This window comes from Daktulosphaira vitifoliae, unplaced genomic scaffold, assembly GCF_025091365.1.
Source record: "Daktulosphaira vitifoliae isolate Bord-2020 unplaced genomic scaffold, ASM2509136v1 Scaffold_3, whole genome shotgun sequence".
In the NCBI taxonomy this organism is placed as follows: Eukaryota; Metazoa; Arthropoda; class Insecta; order Hemiptera; family Phylloxeridae; genus Daktulosphaira; species Daktulosphaira vitifoliae.
Window position 1 is genome coordinate 39,985,828 of NW_026099574.1, and position 23,547 is coordinate 40,009,374.

The 23,547-nt window shown below is 26.0% G+C and overlaps 3 protein-coding genes across 51 annotated transcripts in view; 2 read left to right on the top strand and 1 right to left on the bottom strand.

The window, feature by feature from the left end:
- LOC126902670 (longitudinals lacking protein-like) overlaps positions 1–2,812 on the bottom strand; it is a 101,531-nt gene extending 98,719 nt beyond the window's left edge. For 38 of the 48 annotated variants that reach the window (XR_007703291.1, XM_050680209.1, XM_050680183.1 and 35 more), the window contains exons 1-4: positions 2,506–2,811; positions 2,239–2,429; positions 620–1,391; positions 343–432 (exon numbers count right to left, since the gene is read on the bottom strand). Coding sequence is in view for 47 of the 48 variants with exons in the window: in XM_050680209.1 (XP_050536166.1) it covers positions 343–432; positions 620–1,391; positions 2,239–2,415 (1,039 nt within the window). In the remaining variant the exon portion in view is untranslated. Of the gene's footprint in view, positions 1–342; positions 433–619; positions 1,392–2,238; positions 2,430–2,505 lie in introns of all 48 variants that reach the window. The other 10 variants (XM_050680167.1, XM_050680166.1, XM_050680168.1 and 7 more) reach the window with 1 other exon arrangement.
- The window catches only part of LOC126902674 (uncharacterized), a 236,250-nt gene that overhangs the window by 192,691 nt on the left and 20,012 nt on the right, over positions 1–23,547 (top strand). The window lies entirely within an intron of this gene.
- On the top strand, positions 10,784–22,755 carry LOC126902667 (uncharacterized). 2 transcript variants are annotated; one of them, XM_050680158.1, is made up of 9 exons: positions 10,784–11,110; positions 18,365–18,513; positions 18,573–18,737; positions 19,181–19,465; positions 19,527–19,766; positions 20,287–20,431; positions 21,017–21,159; positions 21,236–21,323; positions 21,399–22,748. In XM_050680158.1, the coding sequence occupies exons 2-9, from the start codon at positions 18,370–18,372 to the stop codon at positions 22,346–22,348; spliced, it is 2,160 nt and encodes a 719-aa protein (XP_050536115.1). In that variant the 5' UTR covers positions 10,784–11,110; positions 18,365–18,369; the 3' UTR covers positions 22,349–22,748. The 2 variants fall into 2 exon arrangements, with proteins under 2 accessions (XP_050536115.1, XP_050536117.1); XM_050680160.1 differs by lacking the exon at positions 10,784–11,110 and adding an exon at positions 17,688–17,706 and having other exon boundaries at positions 21,399–22,755.

Sequence of the window (23,547 nt, forward strand, 5' to 3'; positions counted from 1 at the left end):
AAAAAAAAAAAAAAAAAGAACCATTCGAAGCACAAACTGAACCAAGGCTGGGTTCAAATGCAACTTTAATATTATTTAGTATTCCATTAAAAAAATGTCACATGTGAACCTTACCTAAGGTTCTGCCATAGCTATCTATTATTAAGTTAGAAAAATTTGGTTGAAAAATTTATCAAGTTTAAGTTACATGTGGTTGAATATTAATGATCTTATCACAAGAACAAATTGAAAAATAAAAGTACAAAAATAAAACAACCAAATTTTGCTAACAGCTTCCTAATGTTAACCAATCAAATGAAAGGTGTCACACTAGAAAGTCTTACTACTCAAGTGAAATCTTACCTTGAGTATCCCTGTGAGCTCCAACCGCTTCCTGTGCAGACATGAAAACTTCATCAGTTTGGTTTCCTGCCATGGGCCATTGACCAAAACCTGTTAGATAATCACATTAATAACATAAATAAAAAAGAAAATAATAATAAATATATATATATATATATATATATATATTTATTATTATTTTCTTTTTTATTTATGTTATTAATGTGATTATCTAACAGGTTTTGGTCAATGGCCCATGGCAGGAAACCAAACTNTATATATATATATATATACATACTTTGGTTTGAATTGTCATGTGATGGGCCAGCTCTTGACATATCCATACTATTTTCCATATCATCATCATCATCAAGCGTCAAGTCTTCTATACTATCCTCGTTGTTCATTTCTTCCATGTACTCAGTCTTAGGTTCAATCAGTTCACTAGTCGGTTCGATCTTTGGTCCCGCAACACCTTCAGCAGCTGATGTGTCATGGTTATTGACGCGGCTGTTATCAGTCTCATGATCACCGTCATCTAACGGCGCACCTTTGGTGATGGTGGCAGGAATGTTAGGAACACCGACGCCACTAAGGGCTCCGGACTGAAGGGGCGGTACATCACAGGAATTGCTTGTGTCAACATGACTGTCAGGATCATCACTAGTGGATGGCCTACGTTGGTTTCTTCTACGTTTCCTTGGTGTAGGAGAAGCACTATCATCACGTGACCTAATATGTGGACTTTCAGGCCTCCTTTCTATCGTCAAACCCTGTGTTGATGCGGATGGGCCGCGTGTGACGGATTGTTGAACTGGTTTTCTAACTGGGTTGCTCACAGGAGCTTTGGCAGGAGCTGATGAAGGGGTGCTATTATCTTCATTACCACCACCATCAGTCAGACCCTTGATTTGTAGAGACTCTGCCGCTTTCAGGAACGTGCTCAGTTGGTCTTGGGAAATATTCACTTCCCCCCTGTACATGTAATCCATCATACTTTTCAGTTCTTGAAATTTAACATCTTTCAATATGACTATAGGATGTTTTTCATAATGCTGACTTAACAGTAACTGTAAAGTTAAATATATTTTTATAACTATGAATTAATTATTATTTTAATATGCATATTATTAATAAACAGTGTCACACTATAATTTTCTATTTTTAATATAAATTTATGTAGTCAAATTTGTAAATTATAGTAGGGGAGACCTGAACATATGTATATGTTCACTATATATTAATTGAACTAAAAGATTAACTGAAATAAATATGTTCTATTAAAATTCAATAATGAACATCTTACCATTATGGTATATAAATTAATAATAGCATAATGCTAACCTAGTGTATAAAACAACAGAAAATAAACAAAATACAACCCTACACAATATCAAATTTAAAATGAATAGAATAAGAAAACATACAAACAATTAATATTATACACTATATAGAACTAAACAAATGAATTAAACATTATATAGATTCATTTTTGAATTACTACAAAATTTTTCATATATCAAGAGAAAATCAAATGAGAATTGCAAGGAAATTATTTATGAATTGAAGAATAACTAATTAAAATACTTCTACAGTAAATGGACATGGTTGAAAAACTTTAGTAATGTTAAGCAACATCATTAAAATACATATAATTTCAATACCAATAATAAGAGTAGTATGTTATATAAATCAAAGACCCATCAAATGTCATAATAGTAGTCTACTAAAAGGTCACAAAAATACTCTACTATAGCCGATATATATGAAACGAATACAAGACATGTTAAATTATATAACTGTTTAAAACAAGATTAAAGTCTGATTAGAACTATTCGAGGATTTTATTAACTCATGGATTTATAACAACACGTTAAATAATAAAACTATGAAATTCGAATTAGAATTATTTATTACCTCTAAGTAAGGACTACACGCCGACAAGACAACCTTGTGCGCTTTTAAGTATTGTCCCTCGGCTGCCAACGTACAATCGACCAAGGTACCGCTTTCTAGCAATGTATCGAACACGCTTATCAACGTGCTCTGGTGGTTATTCCAGCGCAGACAAAAATGTTGGTTGTCTCCCGCCATATTATATCACAGTCCTAAAAATTTAACACGAATTATAAAAAGAACGTACACATAAAAAAATATATATAATTCACTAAGAAATAATCTCACCTTATAATTTATTCATTTACAAAGTTGTTGTTTAAAATAAAAATAAAAAAAGAGAAAATTTAACGCTTGTCTTTAATACTGATTAGTTTAAAATTTGTCAAGGCATGAAAACAAACGTTGCGTCAACGTTAAATAATAAAAAAAAAATTTGTTATAAACAATTAACGAATAATACTCGATGAGTCGTGTATGATGAGCGACTGAGAAATGTATATGTATAAAAGGCGAGTGATAGCGGCGGGGGGTTTTTAATGCAATACGAGCACGACCGTCCGGCTTCACATCAAGTACGAAACAAAGCAAATGGCGGAGCCGCGTCCGGGTCTGCCGTAATGATGTCTTGCGCAGAACACATGTTTGAATGTAATGCGCACAGTTCGTCGGCCACCATTCGACGACCTGCTGCAGGCTTCGTGTTCTGTGACGAAAACCCTTGAGTAGATGTAATGAAATAATATAATTTTATAAGTAAAAAAACCTTAAATCAAGTAGTATTTAAATTTAAAAACAATATTTTTGATTCTTTTTATGCTTAAAAAAACAAATATTACACAAAATCAGTTTATTGTCGAAAAATTTCTCGGGCATGATATTCGTCGTTTTTTCTCAGCAATAGTCTTTAATTTAAGAACAGAACACGGAACCTGGTCCGGGCGTGGTTCAGGCAGCTGCAAGTAAGCCGGCCGGCCGATCGACGCCAACCGTTGATGTTCGGCAAGGGGCCGTTGTTTACAGGTTGACGACGATGTTCGGCAACGGGCCCTAAACCGCCTAAAACAGACAAGCTGCAACTTACCACCACTTCACCTTGCATCTATCGACTACTTGATTTAACTTGATTCAACGGTTTGTCTACTACCAACGTATTACGTATTCGTACAACACTATTCTTATTTCTGACACATGGTACAATAAATCTCTCATAATCTTAAGTTGTGTTACTATTAAACAAACTCCAGTATTACCTTAAAAATATTTACATGCGATTCTGTTTATTATCATTTAACTTAATATTTCTCATATTGATTGTTATTTTGTCAATGAATTATTTTTTTCAACTAGTTGAATGCACACTTTAAGATAGCAACTTTTACTTCAGTTATGTGAATTAAAATCAAATTTTAAACCAATTGAAGGAATTTTAGAGTCTATCTTCTTTACATTTGAATGGAACTTGAATTCGTTTTTACATAACTTAACAAATATTGAAACAATTTTGATATTAATAGATTTAACTAACATTATATTATACTTAATTACAGTTGATAAATTAACCTGTACTGTATTTAATCAACGGATATATTTTACCTAATTTTTATTAAATATCGGCCTCTAAATTTTATTACAATAATTTTCACCAATGCCAAGCTGAATGTTTAAAACGAGTTTTTAATGAAATATGATTTCTTATTAGTTAAATCGTACATTATTTTGATAAACATACTGGAAAGTTCGTATCCTTCAAAATAAGCAATAAGCATAATAATGTAGTATAACTGTACTATTGTATGGTAAAAGTAGTTAAATATCAAAATGTTTAATAGTGTTAGGAACAGGGAGGACTGGTCAGAGGGCAATAGAACTCTGGACTGCCGTCTCGATGATTAGCATAATTTGTAGTAATAATATATTATTGTGATAATATTACATAACAATTATTGTGCCCCCTGGGCCGTTGGATTCCCATTTCAGCCCCGTTAAGAAGTATTTTTCTTATTAATTGTTTAAAAAACAATTTTAGTAATAATGATGAATTTTACTAAATATTAATTCAGCTAGTCATGTTTAACTTTTATTAATAAGAAAACGTAAATCAATACTTTGATATTATTGAATGATAGATATTTATGACATAAATAATATTTACTATTACATAATATATACAAATTTAATAAAATGTCAATGTTATTTTTACAAAAATATATACGATATATATTTAAATAGTATATATTATATGTACAATTTATTAATATACCTGATATAGTAATACATTTTGTTATTCTTATAGGTTAATAATAATCACCTTGAAATTATTACTTTAAATGAATAGTTTAAACCATAATATTTATGTAAATAAATGAATTATTTACAAATTTGAATAATATAATTTTTGTACTATTTATTATTCTATATTTTTAATGATTAATTAAATTATAATTTAATAGCTCAAAACCCTATTAGAACAATTATTCATTATTATTAATTAGACCTACCCTAACAACAAGTTACTAATAACAAATAACCGATCATCGAACTGTTAGTGTACACTGATTTTAGCTTTTAATTGTGTACGTTTCATAATCCACACTAATACACAGAATCATTATTGAAAATAAAATAGTACGTTAAAGCAGTGTTTCTTAACCGCGGCTGGCGAATCTCATAGGGGTCATAAACTGTTTTTTTAGAGTCACCAAAATATGATTTTAAAATGATTATGCACATAATAGAGGTTATTAAAAAAAATTAAATCTAATAAAACTATAGTTACTTGAGTCAAATCGACAGACGGCGTAAAATTTTTTTGTCAATAAGTATGAGAATGTTACTAGTTACTATATAGTTACAATTATTGTATAAATAATAGTGTCATTATTTTTTCTTTACTTTTAGACGAATGTAGTACACTATTTTAAAATTCTATTAGGAATTTAAATATTAAAATAAGATGGAAAAAGACAGGGATATCCTCAGGCTTAACTTCCCCCATCCAGGAAAATAGTATCTTCCTTTATTTATTTTTTCCTGAGTATATCTGTTCTCCATTGAAAACAGATATGTATATCACTTCGCGAAAACATCTTTGAATTAATATTAAACAAATCAGATAATTCTCTTGAAATTTCAAAGTGGCTTAACATTCACAAAATTCTTTATTTTTAACTGTGTATGCATAATTAAAATATATTTTAGTGTAATTTAGCTGGCGAACGAAAACAAGAACTTATGAACCGTATAAATAATTTAATACAAACACATTTAAATTCAAACTATATGAAACTCGAGATTATACATAAACATTTTTTCCATGGAAAATATCAATATTTTCTATTCAATCATTAATGAATAATGAATGAATGAGCATTTATAATTAAAGAGAAAATTGAAAGGTTCTCACATATCGTTCATATAGTTTAGTTAAAAATTTGATTTATCATTTGAAACAGTAGTTATAAATTGTTTCTTTTTAGCTTCAATGCGAAGGTGAGAAGATATTAATTTTACTAGGATGTGTTTTTTTTTTAATTATTATTATTTTTTAAGTCTGTTACTACTTATTTTCAGCTCTTACTGGACCGATTTTGATGAAAAATATATCAAAAAATCACAAATCATATCTAGTGGACGACTTTACCCTCAAAAATTGAAAAAAATTCCATCGTTCCTCGTAAATGGGGGAAATCCCCCAAAAAATTACATTTTAACAATTGATAATTTTTGACATTTTTCCATTTTTTTTTCATTTAAAAGTGTCATAACTTTTTCAAAAATGTATAAATCAAAACAATTATTTTTTTTTATAAATACATTAAGTATTTACCTATCATTTGGTATATATATTTTTTAAAAAACTGTCCCTTTACCTACCCACAAGAGGGGTGTCAAAATAGCAACCTTATCACAAAAATTAACTTTTCCAACTTAACTTTTAAAAATTTTCCGGAAATACTGACACTTTTATACATATCTTAAATTAAAGAATATGTAATATACTTTAATTTAAAAAAAAAAAAGTTTTTTTGTGACTATCATTTATTTTTTCTGCTCTCACTTGAACTACTTTTTTTAATGATACATCAAATGATTATAATTCGTATCTAGTTGAAGAAATTATCCTTAAAAATTGAAAAAAAAAATAATTTATCAATTAAAAGTTACATTCTTTACATAGACAATTAAAATTATACATTTCTAATGTTTATAAAGTATTTATCGAATTAAGTTTGATATACTGATAGCTTTCAACTACAAAATTATATTATAATTTTTATTGTAATTTATTAATTTTTTGCTTTATTTTTGTATGTTACTACAAGTCTATAATATTCCAAATTTTTTGGTAACATGTTGCTATTTAAATAATTTCTAAAAAAAAACAGCTTTTAGTTTCACCTGAATTTAACAATGGATTTTTACAATTATAATAAAATTTTTTAACAACATTTTCATTGTTTTTTTTAGTTAAATTAAATTATTAAAAATAATTCAAACTTGTAAGTTGAGCTAAAAGTTATGGTAACAAATTCGTTTTTTTTTTAATATAAACTTTCATAAAAATCAACTTTAAAAGACCAAAAAAATTATATTTTGCCCTGATTATTTTTAACATATTAAAAATCAAAATCAGCAATAATTTAAAACATAATTTTTTTTTGTTTTAATTATTTTTTTATAAGTAAATACTTATGTTTTACTAATTAGTAATAACATTATAAGAAAAGTGTATTTTAGATTTCGATGAAAATTCCCCTAGTCCAGTGTATTTAGTGTAGGAGTTGATGTTGCCTTTGTAATTGTCCAAAAATTTCTTAGAATTAAACACTATTGACAGATTTGCATCGAAATATTTAAAATTTTTTATGATAGTGATTTTTATCACTGTCACATATCATTTAAACTTGTCCATACTGTGCCGTGACCCCAGTGTGCTACCGTTTTTGTAATTGAAATTAGCAACGTCTATTTTGTATAATTCATTTATAATTAACAAAATCATATTTATCAATATTCATTATCTCGTAAAGATAAAATGACATGGAGAGTATGCTCTTATCGTGTGTTGCATGGGCATAACTGGCGGGGTGCTGCAACACCTCCAATAAAATCACGTGAAAATAACTTTTTCTTATTTTATGAAAGATTTTTATCATTAGTAGCAGACAGTAAATATATAAAATGAAAAACATTTTTCAACACAATTTAAAAATTGTTTGAGGTTATGTTTTTATTTACAAAATATATCATGATAAGGCGAAACCTTTCAGTAATATCCTATGGTTTATAGACGTGCAATGTTATAAATAAAACGAGAATTCATAGCATTAAAATCGGAAAAACTTCCGATAAAAATCAAAAAAAGATGTTAATACAATTTTTTATAAGAAAATAAAATTTTTTATTATTTACAAGATGTGAGCATTACATAATTTCAGCACTTCTTGCATTTTTGCTTTAGTTGAGCTCATGGATTGGTGTAATTAAATTATCACCCTGGGGTGTAAATAAAAAAATTTCATTACTTCTTCCAAATGAAAAAATTCTTCATTAAGTAATTATTTTTTATCTCCATCATACAGATACCATAACTTTATTGTTTTTTGTATTTTCAAATAAAATCAAGAAAAAAAATAAAGTACAGTAGAATTCCAGAAAAGTGGAGTTGAGGCATTTTTTTAGATTGAAATTGATTAATATTTGACAGTGATTGAATTCACTATTATAAATTACTTGCTAGATTCGTATTTCAAACAAATTAAAAAATATTCATCAGATCTACCTAAAATTAAATTATTATCGTTTTTAGATGCCCATAATTCATGGAAGATAAGTAAACAAAAAGCTTTTTTTTATTTGTATAGTATATAAAAAAAATTATAATTTGATATAACTTTGAATAGTGTACCGTGACGTATTTCGAGAGAGTCTCTAGGGCACGTGCCTCCTCCTCCCTTTGTCTGATACATGTCAATATTTTATCAAGCTATGTGGTTATATATGATAAATTAGTACTCAATAACGACTAAAAAAAATTCTGATATTTTTTTGGTTATCGAGAATATTATATGTATCAAAAATTAGTTTATATAGTTGTCTTGAGAAGCAAAATTCAACGTCCTTGTAGGGTTTTCCTAGAAATATTATAATTTATTATTAACAAATATGTTGAATTTTTATCTTTTTGAAGTGTTTAATAAAAAGAAAAAAAATATTTTTTACGTTAATTCTTATATGCCTGTTTTTAATTATTAAAAATTATTTTATTGTATTTTTAATTTTTGTTTTGTTGAAGAAATAAAAATCATTTTGTTTAATAATCTTTATATAAATTTTAAAGTAATGTTTTTGTTTTATTTATAAGATATTATTTTTATTTAATAAAAATTATTATCAACATAATATAAGTATATTTCAAATAAAAATGAATTAGTAGTTAGATTTTTTTTATATTTTTATTTAACAAGGGTGCTTCAAACTTTAATTCAGTTTCTGGTTATATTATTGACAGAGATAACAAAACTTTGTTATACGTAAAAAAATATTGATGGTAAAGTTTAGAACTATTCAAGAGTGGTAATGAGTTCTATACTTGTTTTTGATTAAAGAATACATTTTTATTAAATGCGGTCCTAATTATATCGATGGTGCTTAAGAAAAATTGTTGAAATCAAAATAAAGTAAAAATATACTTATTTATACTAATAAATTGTTATTTTGGATTTTTTTTTCCCAGCACAAATATAAAATGTTTTTTTTTGTTTGAAAAAACTATTTTTTATATGCTGTTTAACAAAAAGTTGTTTTAAACAAAACGTTTGATTAATTTAGACATTTAAAACATTTTTAATTTTGGAGTTTTAAAAATATTTTAAACATCTCAACCTTTGTTTGGAATATACATCCTAATAAATCCTCTAAAATAAACAAACTATATACTATTATTTAGTTATATTTTCTATTTCATAAAATGTTATATGAAGAATAAGAAAATATGACTAAATAATGTTTTCATATTATATAGTTAATTCATCAACTATTCTTTCATACTCAATTACTCACAAAATAAAAGTTATATTCTTATTTAAAAAATATTTGGTATGTACCAATTAATACAAAACGATGAAAGTGAAACTAGAATAAAATATAAAAGATAGTAAATTCTCTCAAATTTATCCATGGAATATATTTTTAAGTAACTTTTTTGAATATAACTCCATAAAAGCATTAATAGTCAATAATAAATAATTATTTCATGTTTTATTAACTTAAACAGCATAATTTAATGCAAATTTCAAGGAATTTTTGTGATTAAATGTATATAATTTTTAATTTTTTGATGCATATAAATTTTACATATAAATAAGACACTAACCATGACTGATGTCAAATATTAAAATTTTTTTTGTTTTATTTAATTAAATTTCTAATTTAAAAATTTCTAACTTACAACACTAATATTATGTGTATTTAAAAACTATATTATACACTTAAATACATTCAAAAAGGGCATTTTTATTTTTTAATGAAATATTTGTATTATAAAATTAATATTATAATATAAAACTTTTTTGGTATAAAAATAGTCTTAACGATTATTCAATTATGTTCAGAAAAGGATTGGAATTTATAACGTTTTTATTTTTCTAAATTTTTCAAAAATGAATTCTACTGTTTTTCCTTGGTATCCTTTATATTTTTACTAATTTTAAGTTTCTAACAATTTGTACGATTGAATAATTTTTGTAAGTTAAACATAACGCTTAAATAAAAGTATAGAAATTAAAATTTTCAATAAATAAAATTTAATGTTTCAGTTGTCATGTAACACAACTAGTTTAAATTTATTACTCTATCTATTTTATCTTTCTAAATTTAATGATGATTATTCGTTGATAATTTTGTTCAGAAATAGGTCATTCCTAAAACTAATGTTTATTGGAAAAAACATGTTTTCTATATTTTTTTATTAATGTAGATATCGTCTAATACCGTTAAATAAACACGAATCACTTTAAATGTGTACTAAATTAAAAATGATAGAGAAATTTAACTGCAAAATATAAATAAGATTTTTTTCTTAATATATACTCATTATAATATTAAATAGTAATAGCACTAAATATTAAATCACATATTCTGCATCTTTAACTTGCTACAATTTTTATTAAAAAAAATAGAATTTTTGTAAGCATGTTATCATTTCAGCTTACAACATGATTAACTAGTAGCGTAATTAAAATTTTATCCTGCGAAGATAAATAATTTAATTCCTTATTTATTTTTTAACGTTCGTCTAAACTTTAAATTATATCTTTAGGCCGAAAAATGTCTACTTAAACAGTAGTTAAATGTAATTGAAAACTGTTTGATGATTTTAATTTTTGAGTAATTTATGTTCATAATTACACATATCATCGATTATTTTTCACATTGATCATTGATTAAATGATGTGGGAAGATGACGATGTATCATTCACGGAAGGTTTATTGATTTCAAACGCTCGCCCCCTTTAGTTAAATAATAAAAATTATGTTTTAGACTGTCGTTCCTGCGTCGTCTGCCTTCAGCGTCGAGTCGAATGTCAGCATAGGGGCCAACAGTACTAGGAAACGGCGTCGGTGGTGGTTGGACACAGGGTAAAGAGAAGAGATCATGTTGCTGAATGTCATGGCATTGGTCGGTTTATTCTCTACCCGCACTCTTCGTGGACTGTTTTTAGGGTGGGATAAAGAGGGAAGAGAGGTTACACTTGTAGTTACGGCGACGACGCGAACACGGGCGCGCAACAGAACGAACGAGGACGACAACGAAATGAAGGCTTATCATCAGTTCCCGCTTTGTGCCGGCCGTTCAAATTGTTCGTTCCTTCTTGTTTGGAAACTGCGTGTAAGTATGAAAGCGCGTCTACCGCTACCAATAATGTTCTTTTCTTCCTTGCTTTTTTTCCCATCTACCGCCGTTTATGTGTTTTCCCCATTCATAGTCCACACTCTACTCCTATTTTCTCCCTAAAAATCGCCGCTATTGCGTTTTGTTATTAATATTATTATTTATTTATTATTTTTACTTTTTTCTTTCTCTTTCCACGACTCATAGTGTTATGCGTTTGTTCGTGTTGTTTTTCTCGCACCAAACATAAAAAATGTATAACCTCCAACCCATACCATTTATCGCCCCACTTATTCCTCTATTCTTTACTCAAACGTGATTCAAACTTGTCTTCTTCTATCTTCTCTACTTCGATTCCAAAAAGCTAGTAGGACGTTTTGCGTTTTGTTATTCGTCGCTTCTTCGTCTATTCTCCAAAAACCACAAGCCATTATCCCTTGATACTATCTTCATTCATTCGGTTCTAATGCTATTTTTTCCTATTTTACTCATACTTGTTTTTTTATATTTAAATTTGATTTTACCAATTTAGTAGTAATTATGGGTGTTCTGAATAAATATTATGCAATAATATTTTACACAGTACTAATAATTGTCTTTATTAATTTAATAATGATTATATAATTTAATCAATTATTATTAATCGTATTAATGCACTAAATTAATACAAAAGGTTTTTCTCATTAAATAACATTTAATTTTCGGTTGAAACGTTTTAACAGAGTTTTCCACTACTTTACAGATATTTTAGTTATTAAAGTCAGTTTAAGTGGGTGGTAGTTTCGGATCGATCGTATTTCTACTGTCGTTATGGGCGTTGTTTGCGCGCTTTAAATTTTACTTGACTTTTGATGAACCCAATTATTAACTAATCTATAATTTAATATAAATAGTAGTTTCTACAGGGTGATCCATTTAACATTGACCAGCAAATATCTCAAAAACTATTTATTATTTTAATAATTTTTTTTTTAAATTATTTTAGTTACATAAAACTTTGAATAAAACTATGGACTATGTTTTATGTAACTAAAATAATTAAAAAAAAAAATTATTAAAATAATAAATAGTTTTTGAGATATTTGCTGGTCAATGTTAAATGGATCACCCTGTATAAACTACTATTTATATTAAATTATAGATTAGTTAATANCAATTCATTTGAATTATATTAATTGTTATACTAGTTAATACCTATGGCTGATTAATGACGTATTAAAAAGTATAGCTTTTAAAATATATAGTAGTGAGGAGATTCACCCTTACAACTCCCCAGCTACTATGATTTTATGTATATGGGAATCTTCATTGACCCCCCTGAAGTAAATGACACTGTGGTTTATTAGTTAGTTGTGTGACTAATTAGTTTTTAAGTATATTGGCTAATTTCGAAATTATTTTATTAAATGAATCAATAAATACCATTTATTTTTATAGGCATGTACTGCGTGCATACTGACCTAGTTTAGCCTCAACCGGATTCTTTTTAGTTTCATAAAAAAAATTAATAATTAAGTTTGAGTTGTGTTACTATCCTTGCGGACAGGCGAGGATTTTATTTTAGTGTAATATCTATGTAAATCATTTGTTTTGACTTTATAGCGAGTGTTGAAATTAAAATTATCATTGTTTCAATTCGATTAATAAAAACATCGAGTATTTAACGATAACAACATAAACATAGTTTATAGTATTTTATATATGGCTATAGATAATACATTGTATTAAATTAGTCAGATGTATGATTACGTCTCATACAATAAATTAATACTTGGCTCATACCGGAGTTATTGATTAACAGTTATATAAAATAAATATTGTTTATTATTAAATTTTTAATTATAAAATACTTATAAAATTTCTAAGTATTTGCAAATATGTTACTAATTATAATATTTAATTATTTTTATCTTAGTGAATGTTATTTTTTCTAATTCATTTATGATAATTCATTTATGCATGTCTAATAGTCCATAATAATACATTTTATTATTATGGACTATTAGATATGATCATTATATATCTTGATATAGTAATACAAATAAAAAATAAATATAATATAAAAGCTCTATGGTATTGGAGCACAACTCTCATGATGATTTTTATCATAAACATTTTTGAACTCCTCAAACTTACAAAATAATTTATCTGCCGCTGCCTTCTGTTTAAAAAAAATTATAGTTAAGTCTTGTATTATAATACCACATTTTATGTCAAAATCCTATTAACGATTCTTACTATGGTATTGAAGTAAAAGATAAAATAATTACAAGGAGTTAAAATCATAAAAAACCTTACATCATATAAAATTCAATTAAACAACTGTTTAATAAGGTATATCATACATTCATTTAATAATTATTTTAAAATTTAAAATACCACGTATATTTCAACTAATAGAAGCGCTCAAAATTTACGCTATCTATCAGCATAATCGTCTGCGTCCATTCATGTTAAAAATTGAATTGCCAAAATTGTGTACGGTGTAGTCTATCTACGTGTGTTTAATCTATGGTATTATTTTTATGTTGTTAACTCAATTAAATTTAATAATATAAATAATATTACTGAGTAAATATATGTTTAATTACTAAACATATAATTGCGTATTGTAATAATTGAATTATTTTTATAATTATTAACATGTTTTTCATTGTATAATGAACATATAATGTTTTCAAAAAGACAAAAATCAAGTCAAGTCTAAAATGATAAATAAATTTCCATTTAAATTTCAAAGGTTCAGAGTAAACATATTTCAATAAAAATTACTAGTTTTGAGTTTTAAAACATTTTGGTAAAATTTTGTCAGGACGTGTTGTAAAACTTGAGATTTTTTAACGCGCGTTAATCTCTCAAACCAACCTAAAACATACATAAGAATAAATCATATCGTCGTCTGTTATTAATATGATGTCATTATTTTTATTGCGTGCATCTAACCACTCTGTATGTAAATATTTTTTGCTCTTTCTGTTTTGGTAATAAAAAAAAAAGTAATAAAATTAAAATATTTATGATCATTAACTAATTTTAACCATAAAATAAATACACAATGTGTATATAATCTATGTAATTGGTTAAAAAGAAAAATAACGAATAATTAGTGATGGGCAATATTGAATAATGATTATCGAATTATTCGATAGTATTGAGTGACAGCTTATTTACATCACTAGTTTAAATTATTCATTCATGTAATGAATAATCTGTATCAATGTATCAAATTAATAAGAATTTAATGGCGTACAAATTAAATAATAAAATGTATTTCCAGATTATTCATTCATACAATTTATTAGTACAAAATTTTAGATTATTCATCCATACAATTTATTGATCGAATAATTAATCAATAGTTTAATTTTTGCGATAGTGCAAATTCTATGAATAATTGTTATCAATTTGATAATAAATAAAAATTTTATAAGGTTTTTTTTTTATTGATAATAATTTTTTTTTAATATAAAGAAAACTTCAGATTTGAAAAATTTACAAACATGCTTATTTTATGCAGTCAATAATACAAAAATTAGCTCTGATCCTTAGAATAAAAAATAAAAATTTTACTTTGAAAATAGTGCTTTATAAATCAATCGTTGACATTCCTTACACTCTACACAAATATAATAAAAATATGTAAAAACGAAAAATCCGTTTTCTATATATGACAGTTCATGTTGAACAAGTGTGAATGATTCCCGCAAACCAAATTTAAAGAATTACCTGAAATAATTTTTTTGAAATGAATGTTTTATAAACGACACAGTGTACTAGTTAAATACATATTGTTAATTTAAGATATTGTCTTAAAAATTCAAATATTTTGAATAGATTTCGTTTTTGAAGTAATTTTTAGTTAGACTCAGTAAGTAGACAGGACAGCAATTACAGCACTGAATAATCACCTACTATAATTATAGACAATTTAAGGGATATCTAATATCAATTAATTATGTGTCAATATTATTTTAAATTTAAATATTAATTAATATTTTTAACGCAAATTACTTTATTTATTTAAAATTGAAATTTGATCACTTTTTTCACTATAAAATAATTTGTATCACTTTTACATTATTTTTTTGATTTCAACTAAATAAACCTATTCAAAAATAAAACTAATTAAAATTAAAATAAATGTAAGAGAAAAAGAGTTTAAATCATAATTTAAGTAAAATTCGTGATTTTGAACTTGTGAATAAATTTTAATAAAATTTACAAATTCTAATGGATGTTGTTTATTTAAACTGTAACTGTGTAAAAAAATTTTTTTTTTGGTTAACTAATTATATTATTAATTAATGAATCATTTTGAACTTGATGAAATATTTTATAATAAAAAAACTGTAAAGATTAATCGTAATTATAAAAAATGAGTATTAATATTTTTTATTTTTGTGGTTATCATTATTTTGAATAATGTATTTCGTTTTACTTTCTGTAATGAGTTTTAAAAAAGTATTTTGATAAATCTGATGGATAATAATTAATTTTGTCATAAAATAATTATTAATTTTACAGTAAAATGAAACTAAGAAGTAAAATGTAGGGAAATTATGTTTTTTACAATAGTCTTACAAAAATGTATTTTTAAATTCGTATTATGTGTTTATGTATCGCTATATTTTATACTTGGCTTCGTCTAGCTAGAGCTCCGCCCCAGACCCTATAAAGATAAATAAAATCTTAATCTTAATAAAAGTATGCTTAATAAACTAAACATAATATATAAAATTAACAAACATAATATCAAAAAATAAGATAGTTAGTAACTAATACAATCAATTCATAACATTAACATACGACATTAATTACATCGTATATTAATTATGAATTGAAAAGAAAATTAAATCGTCATAAAAATACATACTTTATAAATTAAGGTTTACAACAAACATATGCATAGAAATGAGTAAATGCCCATATTAAAATCATGCGCGTGGACTTAAAAAAAAAAAAATCTCGTAAAACGATGAAAAATGAACGGATTGGATTGAATTGATTTTTTTATCATATCTCACTAATGTCATTGGGCGGTTCCGGTGAAAATTTCAAACCTTAAGTTGTAAAACGCAGGTGTCAGCGAGCGCTTTTCTCGAAATTTTAAAACGCTCCCGAGCGAGCTACAAAATTTTTCCGACTTTCGTCAATATTTTCCCGGAGTTAGATTACCGGGTACTATAGTTGAAAAAAAAATTTTTTGAAAATCCGAACACGCTAAGTAATTTTCCCAGAAAAGCCTTTTTTTTTCTTGTTTTATTATAAAATAAGATTGTACAATCATTATAAATGATTTACTGAATATTGAAAAATAATATCTTTATATTATAAAAATTGTTCACTTGTGGATAATATTACTTAAAATTAAAACAATATTAAAAATATTTAACTTAAAAAGCCACAAAAGAATCACTTTGATAATGGTAACATTGTTTCCGTAATACGTATCTTCAATTTTTTGTGGTTTTTTGAGATAAATATTTTTAAATAGTTTTAATTTTAAAATTTAGTATCTATATTATAATATATAGTAGGAGTTATTGTTTAATGTTTGGTGTTTTTAACACGCTTATATTAGTTTCACCTGTATGTTTGTTTGTAACTCTCCAAACGCCACGCGTTATCGCATATTCCGTCGTCTAGACTAGACTGTCATAACGCATTTACCCCACTCCACGCCTCGCTCATCACACGCCGGCAATACTATTCCTGTATAAATTTATTTTTGGTTATCGTACCCGTACACGCATGCTTGTCATCAATATTATATATATATAAACAAATTTTTATTTATCTGACCATTATCATCCGCGTACATACGGCTTACGTATATATTCCTACCGCCGTTTATACCTCAGGTATATCGTTAGTCCGACCCGCCCGCCCACAAAACACGGCCATACCTAATGCATGATACGTTTACGTACTTAAGTCGCTTTACATGTATATATATATATTCTAATTACTATTAAAAATATATAATAACACACTTTATTCTTATTTAGAGATATAGAACTCATTCATTCCGATTACAAAGGATGAATCCAGTATCGTCATTTTTCGTCACTACCTCCATGTTCCGGGAGTGGGTAATTTACGCGCCTGCTGATTTCCTTGGATATGGGAGCCGTTTCTCAGACTCCCTCCCCGGAATCGAACCCTGATTTACCGTTACCCGTTACAACCATGATATAGATAGTAACTACTATCATAACATAAAACTAAAAAGTGAAAAATAAATATAGTTTAAAAAAAACTAAAAAACACGCTTTTAAAGCACATCGAACTAAAAAGTTAAAAATAATTTTTGAAATAATTATGAATAAAAAATACCAGTATTATTGTGATAAAAGCGTCGGGCGCTCAATATACGAAAAATATGGCACAAAGCACCCACGCTTTTATCACAATAATACTAGTATTTTTTATTCATAATTATTTCAAAAATTATTTTTAACTTTTTAGTTCGATGTGCTTTAAAAGCGTGTTTTTTTAGTTTTTTTTAAACTATATTTATTATTTGAATCTGATTGAATTTTATGAGATATTCGAGTTTTTAAAATAAGTAGCTGAAATGACCAAGAAATGATGTAATTGAAACAATGAATTTCTTTTATATTTTTCGATAAAGTTTATAATATTTATCTATTAATATGAGTTATTCTAAATAAATACCTAAATAACACATATTATCATACTTATTTTTTGACATTATTCGTATTACACTCTTTTTGTTGTTTAGTCCGCTAACTTCTGGCCAACGAAATTTTCAAATGAATAATGAATTTTCAGTTTATATATTTTTAGAATATTATTCTTCACATATTATGTATACGAATATGCTTAATAATATATTGGCACATCATATATAATATATACCTAGTTGTTTAAATAATAAAAATAGTTTTAGCTTCTATGCAAAGCTGAGAAGATATTAATTTTACTATGTGTTTTTTATTACCTATAATCGGGCTAGTGCTATCGGTCAGATACTCTCTTATGTTAAAAAGGTTTCTAATACAAATTTGCACAAGTTTACATAATTTGTTATGTAAATACAATTCTGAAATAGTTTGACCTTAAATTTTTGATCATCTTTATTTCACAAAAATAAAATTTAACATGTTGCTTAACATGTTAACAACATGCTTAAAAAGTAACAACTAAAATTTATGAATAAATGTCATATTATCTTTAAAATAAATTATTTCCAATAAGTGTTTCTGATTAATTGTAACCTGCTTTTAGTGAAAATGTCAACAAATGGCCAACATTACTGCCTACGTTGGAATAATTATCAATCAAATATGACATCAGTATTTCATCAACTACTCCGTAATGAATCATTTGTTGATGTTACTTTAGCATGTAATGAAAGTACTCTTAAAGCACACAAAGTAAATTAAAAATTACTGTCTTTTATAAATTAGTTATAATTTATTTCCCTTTATAATAGGTTGTTTTATCAGCATGTTCTTCATATTTTCAAAAATTGTTAATGGATAATCCATGTAAGCATCCTACAATTATATTACCATATGATATATGCTTCAGTGATTTGAAATTCATCATAGAATTTGTATACAGAGGTGAAATAGATGTTTCTCAAGCTGAGCTCCAAGTAAGAATTCTACTCTATTCAAATGATGCAAATTAATAACATAAAAAGAAAAAATTATATCCTAAATTTGAACTTAGTGTTAGTTTTATAAGTTATGCTCATCCTCGTTTATGTAAGGTACATTATTTTGTTTAAAATAAAGTTAACAAAACTAATATTTAGTATAAAAAATAAACATAATAAAAATAGAATTTAGAATTTATTACTTAATATTATGAAACAATAATAATATTTATTGGAATAAAATTTTTATATCATAAAAAACAAATTATTCTTGTATATTTTAACTACTTTATCTAAACAAAATTTCCTTATTATTTTATTTGAATGAAGGTCATAGCAACTAGGCTATTAACTTTGTTCATTATGTGAACAAAATGTTTAAGTTTCTGTTAGGTGTATATTTTAAAACTGTTTAGTATAACTTAATAATTTGTTTCTAGTCTCTTTTGAGAACAGCTGACCAATTAAAAATAAGAGGTTTATGTGAAGTCCCTGAAGATGAACGTGATTCTTCAATTACTGCTGAAGTAACACCTCTTGGACCTTTAAAGACAGGTGGACGTGTTTTTACAAAGCTTCAAAGAAGAACATCTCCATACATAAAAAAATTAAGTCCGAACACTACTGGATGTTTTCAATCTGAACAATATAGTCGAAATTTTTATAGAATCGAACAAACTGGTTTTGCTCCTATTTGTATTAATCAAGAAAACAAAACAATTAATGTAAATTTTATCAATTAATTAATTTTTAGTTATAAAAATATTCAATTATATCAAATTTTAGTCCTCCCACTGTATGACTGTGGCAACTTCTACAGAAGAAGATGAAAAAGAAATAAAATCAACCCTCTCAGATTTACCTGTAGTTATATTAGATCCTCATTCGACTTTAAATGTACAAGCACATCAGCCTCAAATAGTACATATGAATATGCCATCACAACAAACACAAATTAATCATGAAGTAACGCAACATCAAAATTCACCTCAGTTACAGCAATCTTCTGTTCAAACTCACACACAAGTAATTTCTCATTTATTTTAGAAAAAAAAAAAAATTTATATTTAAGAATATTAAGACATATGAATACTTTTTTTAATGAGTCCGTTTTTAATAGACTATAAAAGTCTTTATGAAGAAAAATTATTCTTTTTGTATCAAATTATAAAATTTAGTCTATATTTTTTTCTTGTCATAATTTAGGAGTGGTTGATTGATTTAATATAATAAATTGTCTTACAAAATATATTTTAAATACCATTTTATATAAAAAGGATATCTAATTTTACTTTACTAATATTGACTATCCTACTATAAGATTAAGATATCACTCCAATAACCCTTTAAATTTAATTATACATTATTTGAAAGAAGTACTGTTATGTTATGCAAAATTTAATCTATCTAATTATATATATTATATTTTTCAAAGTTGAAGTTTAATTATTTTGAAAACAATTTTTTGTCATTTTGATAAATTATGCATTATACGCCTGAAATTTATTTAATAATATTTCTCTTATTTTTTTAATACATGTTTTAGATGATTATTACATCAACACCAATTATGACTGTTTCTGAAAGTGATATTACACCAGATGGTCAGCCAGTTGGGCCAAGAGCTACACCTGTACCAGTTAAACCAAATTCTAGTCCATCAACTACTCCAACACATCGTGATATGGCAGGTAGGTTTTATTATAAAATATATAAGTTATTTATTTGCAAGACCATTTCTACAAAAAAAATAGAAGAATTTTTTATCATCTTTAGGTTAAATATTTTTTTTTTTGGTTTATTAATCAGATTGTTAAATAAATTTATCCATATTTATAAATATGGGTAAGCGAAAAAAAATGTTGGTGAAGTTATTCAAGAAATCGGAATTTTTTCAACCCTTTTGCTAAATTTTATACAAAATTTTAGTCCATGCCACCTAACCACCTTCACTTTTATTAAAAAAATTAGCTTTATGAGAATACATAACTATACTTATTTCCTTTACTTTACACAAATCTAAAATTATGGTAGAAAATTTATTTTAATAAACTACAAATATTAATTATATTATATACAAATATAGTTATATAAATCACTTAATTAAAATGACAAATGACTAATGACAAATATATATTACCTAAGAAAAATTGAATTTACAATCTTATACTCTAACACACTATTTTATCTAAATTAGTATCTATACAAGTTAAATTATATTATCTGCAAAATGATATTTCACTATTTATTGGAAATTTATTTTTGTAAAATTTCAGTGGGTACATCTAGTTCTAACGACACTGCTAATGATGCAACTGATGTAAAATATGAAAGTGTTAAGTTTGAAACATTACGTACAATTGATCAAACATCTGATGCTATTGGAATAGATAGACAACAAGCTAGAGAATGTATTACTGTAAGTTATTTAAAGTTACATCTGAGTTGTTTAAAGTATAAATTTAAAAATATTTTATTTATTAATACTTACATAGAATATGAACGAGGAAGAAAGTTCTATGCATACAATGATGATAACACCAGAGTTATTAGGATTATTGCCTAGTTCATCTAACACAGGAGGTAAAGTACTTTATTAAACAGAATAAAATAAATAGAATATAATGTTGAAATATTGATTTTTTTACTTTTATGTAGATGTCAGTGATGAAAACTCAAGTAGTAATATGAATAAGCAATATGGTACAACTAATGGAAAAGGTTGGACTACTGAAGATATGGAAAATGCCTTAGAAGCTTTACGTTCACACAATATGTCTCTTACTAAAGCATCAATAACATTTGGAATCCCATCTACAACTCTGTGGCAACGAGCACATCGAGCTGGCATCGACACTCCTAAAAAAGATGGACCAGCTAAGTCATGGAATGATGATGCTTTAAATGTTGCTTTAGATGCTTTGCGTACAGGCACTATATCAGCCAATAAAGCCAGTAAAGCTTATGGTATACCTAGCAGTACATTATATAAAATAGCCAGAAGAGAAGGTATTCGTTTGGCAGCTCCTTTTAATGCAGCTCCAACATCCTGGGGACAAGAACAATTAGATCAAGCATTACATGCTATTCGAACTGGTCAAACAACTGTTCAAAAAGCAGCAGCTGACTATGGAATTCCATCTGGTACTTTGTATGGCAGGTGTAAACGCGAAAAAATTGAACTTTCTCGTAGTAATCCTACTCCTTGGTCAGAAGATGCTATGATGGAAGCTCTTGAGTCTGTACGTTTGGGTCAAATGAGTATAAATCAAGCTGCAATTCATTACAATCTACCATATTCTTCATTATATGGCCGGTTTAAAAGAATTAAGTATGGTGCTGATCATCCAGATGATGATTGTGATGTTATGGATGATTCGGATACACAAAATGAACATCATCAACAACATCAGCAGCAACATCAACATCAACAGCATCAACAGCAACAGCAACATCAGCATCAGCATCAGCATCAACAACAACAGCAACAGCAGGTTACTCAACAAGTTCAAGCTACTCCAATGTCGCAGATAATGTTGGTACAATATCCAGCACCAACTCAAATTCAAATGTATCAACAGCATCCTACTCATTCATCAACCAGTTGAGATGAAGTTAAATATCTGCAGCCGCTTTGATGTGCTAATATAGTTGCAGGTATATTATAAAAGTTGAAATTTTTTAAATTATACATTAAAAATCAAATATCTGTGATAGTTAATTTATTTTTCAGTAAATTTTATTTAGATATTTTTAGTTTTATTTCAATATGATCTCTTAATTTTTATATTATGGACATATTTTTGTAAATGTAATGTGTAAAAATGTTAGAATAGAATTTTTTTATGTGAAGTCCATGAATATCTTGTTCTTTATAATTAAAAATTACATTGAGAAGAATTATAATTTCAATTTAAAACATATATTTTAATCTAAATAAAATCTTAATTTTACTTTGTTTCTTTACAGCAATATTAAATAAAAATACAAAAATCATTTAGTGTTGATATATAAGTTTACATTTTTTTCTATTAGGAAAATATACATTTGTATAATTTTGATAGTATTCTTAAAATATTTAATGGATTATGTATAGTTGTAAACTAAAAAGTGTTATTAACTTTTTTAAGTATTTAAAACTTTGTTGTTTAAGTTCTCTTGTCAGATTTGAAAAACATTGGATAATTGTTTTTACTTCTATTTCAAATAGATATATTTTTATGTTAAATCATTGTACTGATCATTGTAATAAATGTAATTTACCTTTGTTTTAAGAAAAACCTACACTTGAAAAAAATGTTACTTATTTGTATTTTTGAACATAAAAATTAATTTCAATTTTACAATCTATAATTATTTTGTAAAATTAAGTTTTACGAAGTCATTTAAGCAAAGTTAAGTTAATAGCTAAAATGTCCTAATTAAACATGTTTATTACTAATTTATATCTACCAGAGAATATAGGAAAATGTATATTTAGCTTATTTTATTTATATTTTCAAAACTATTGTAGCTGATAATTAACGACATAAGCTTCTATTATTATTAAATCATACTAATTTAACAATTAATTAAATATGAACTAGATGTATATTAAGACATGACTGATGTGTATTATTTATTCAATAAAATTCTTTATTATAATATCAATTTTTATTTAAAATAAAATTATATAAGATTTATTTTTTATTTTAATGGATTTCTCCATTAATTTTACTTTCCAAATTTAGGTTGATTACCTTATTAATATATAAGATATTGTCTATTTTAAGGATGTTGGTCATTCTACTTCGATTTTTTATTCTTA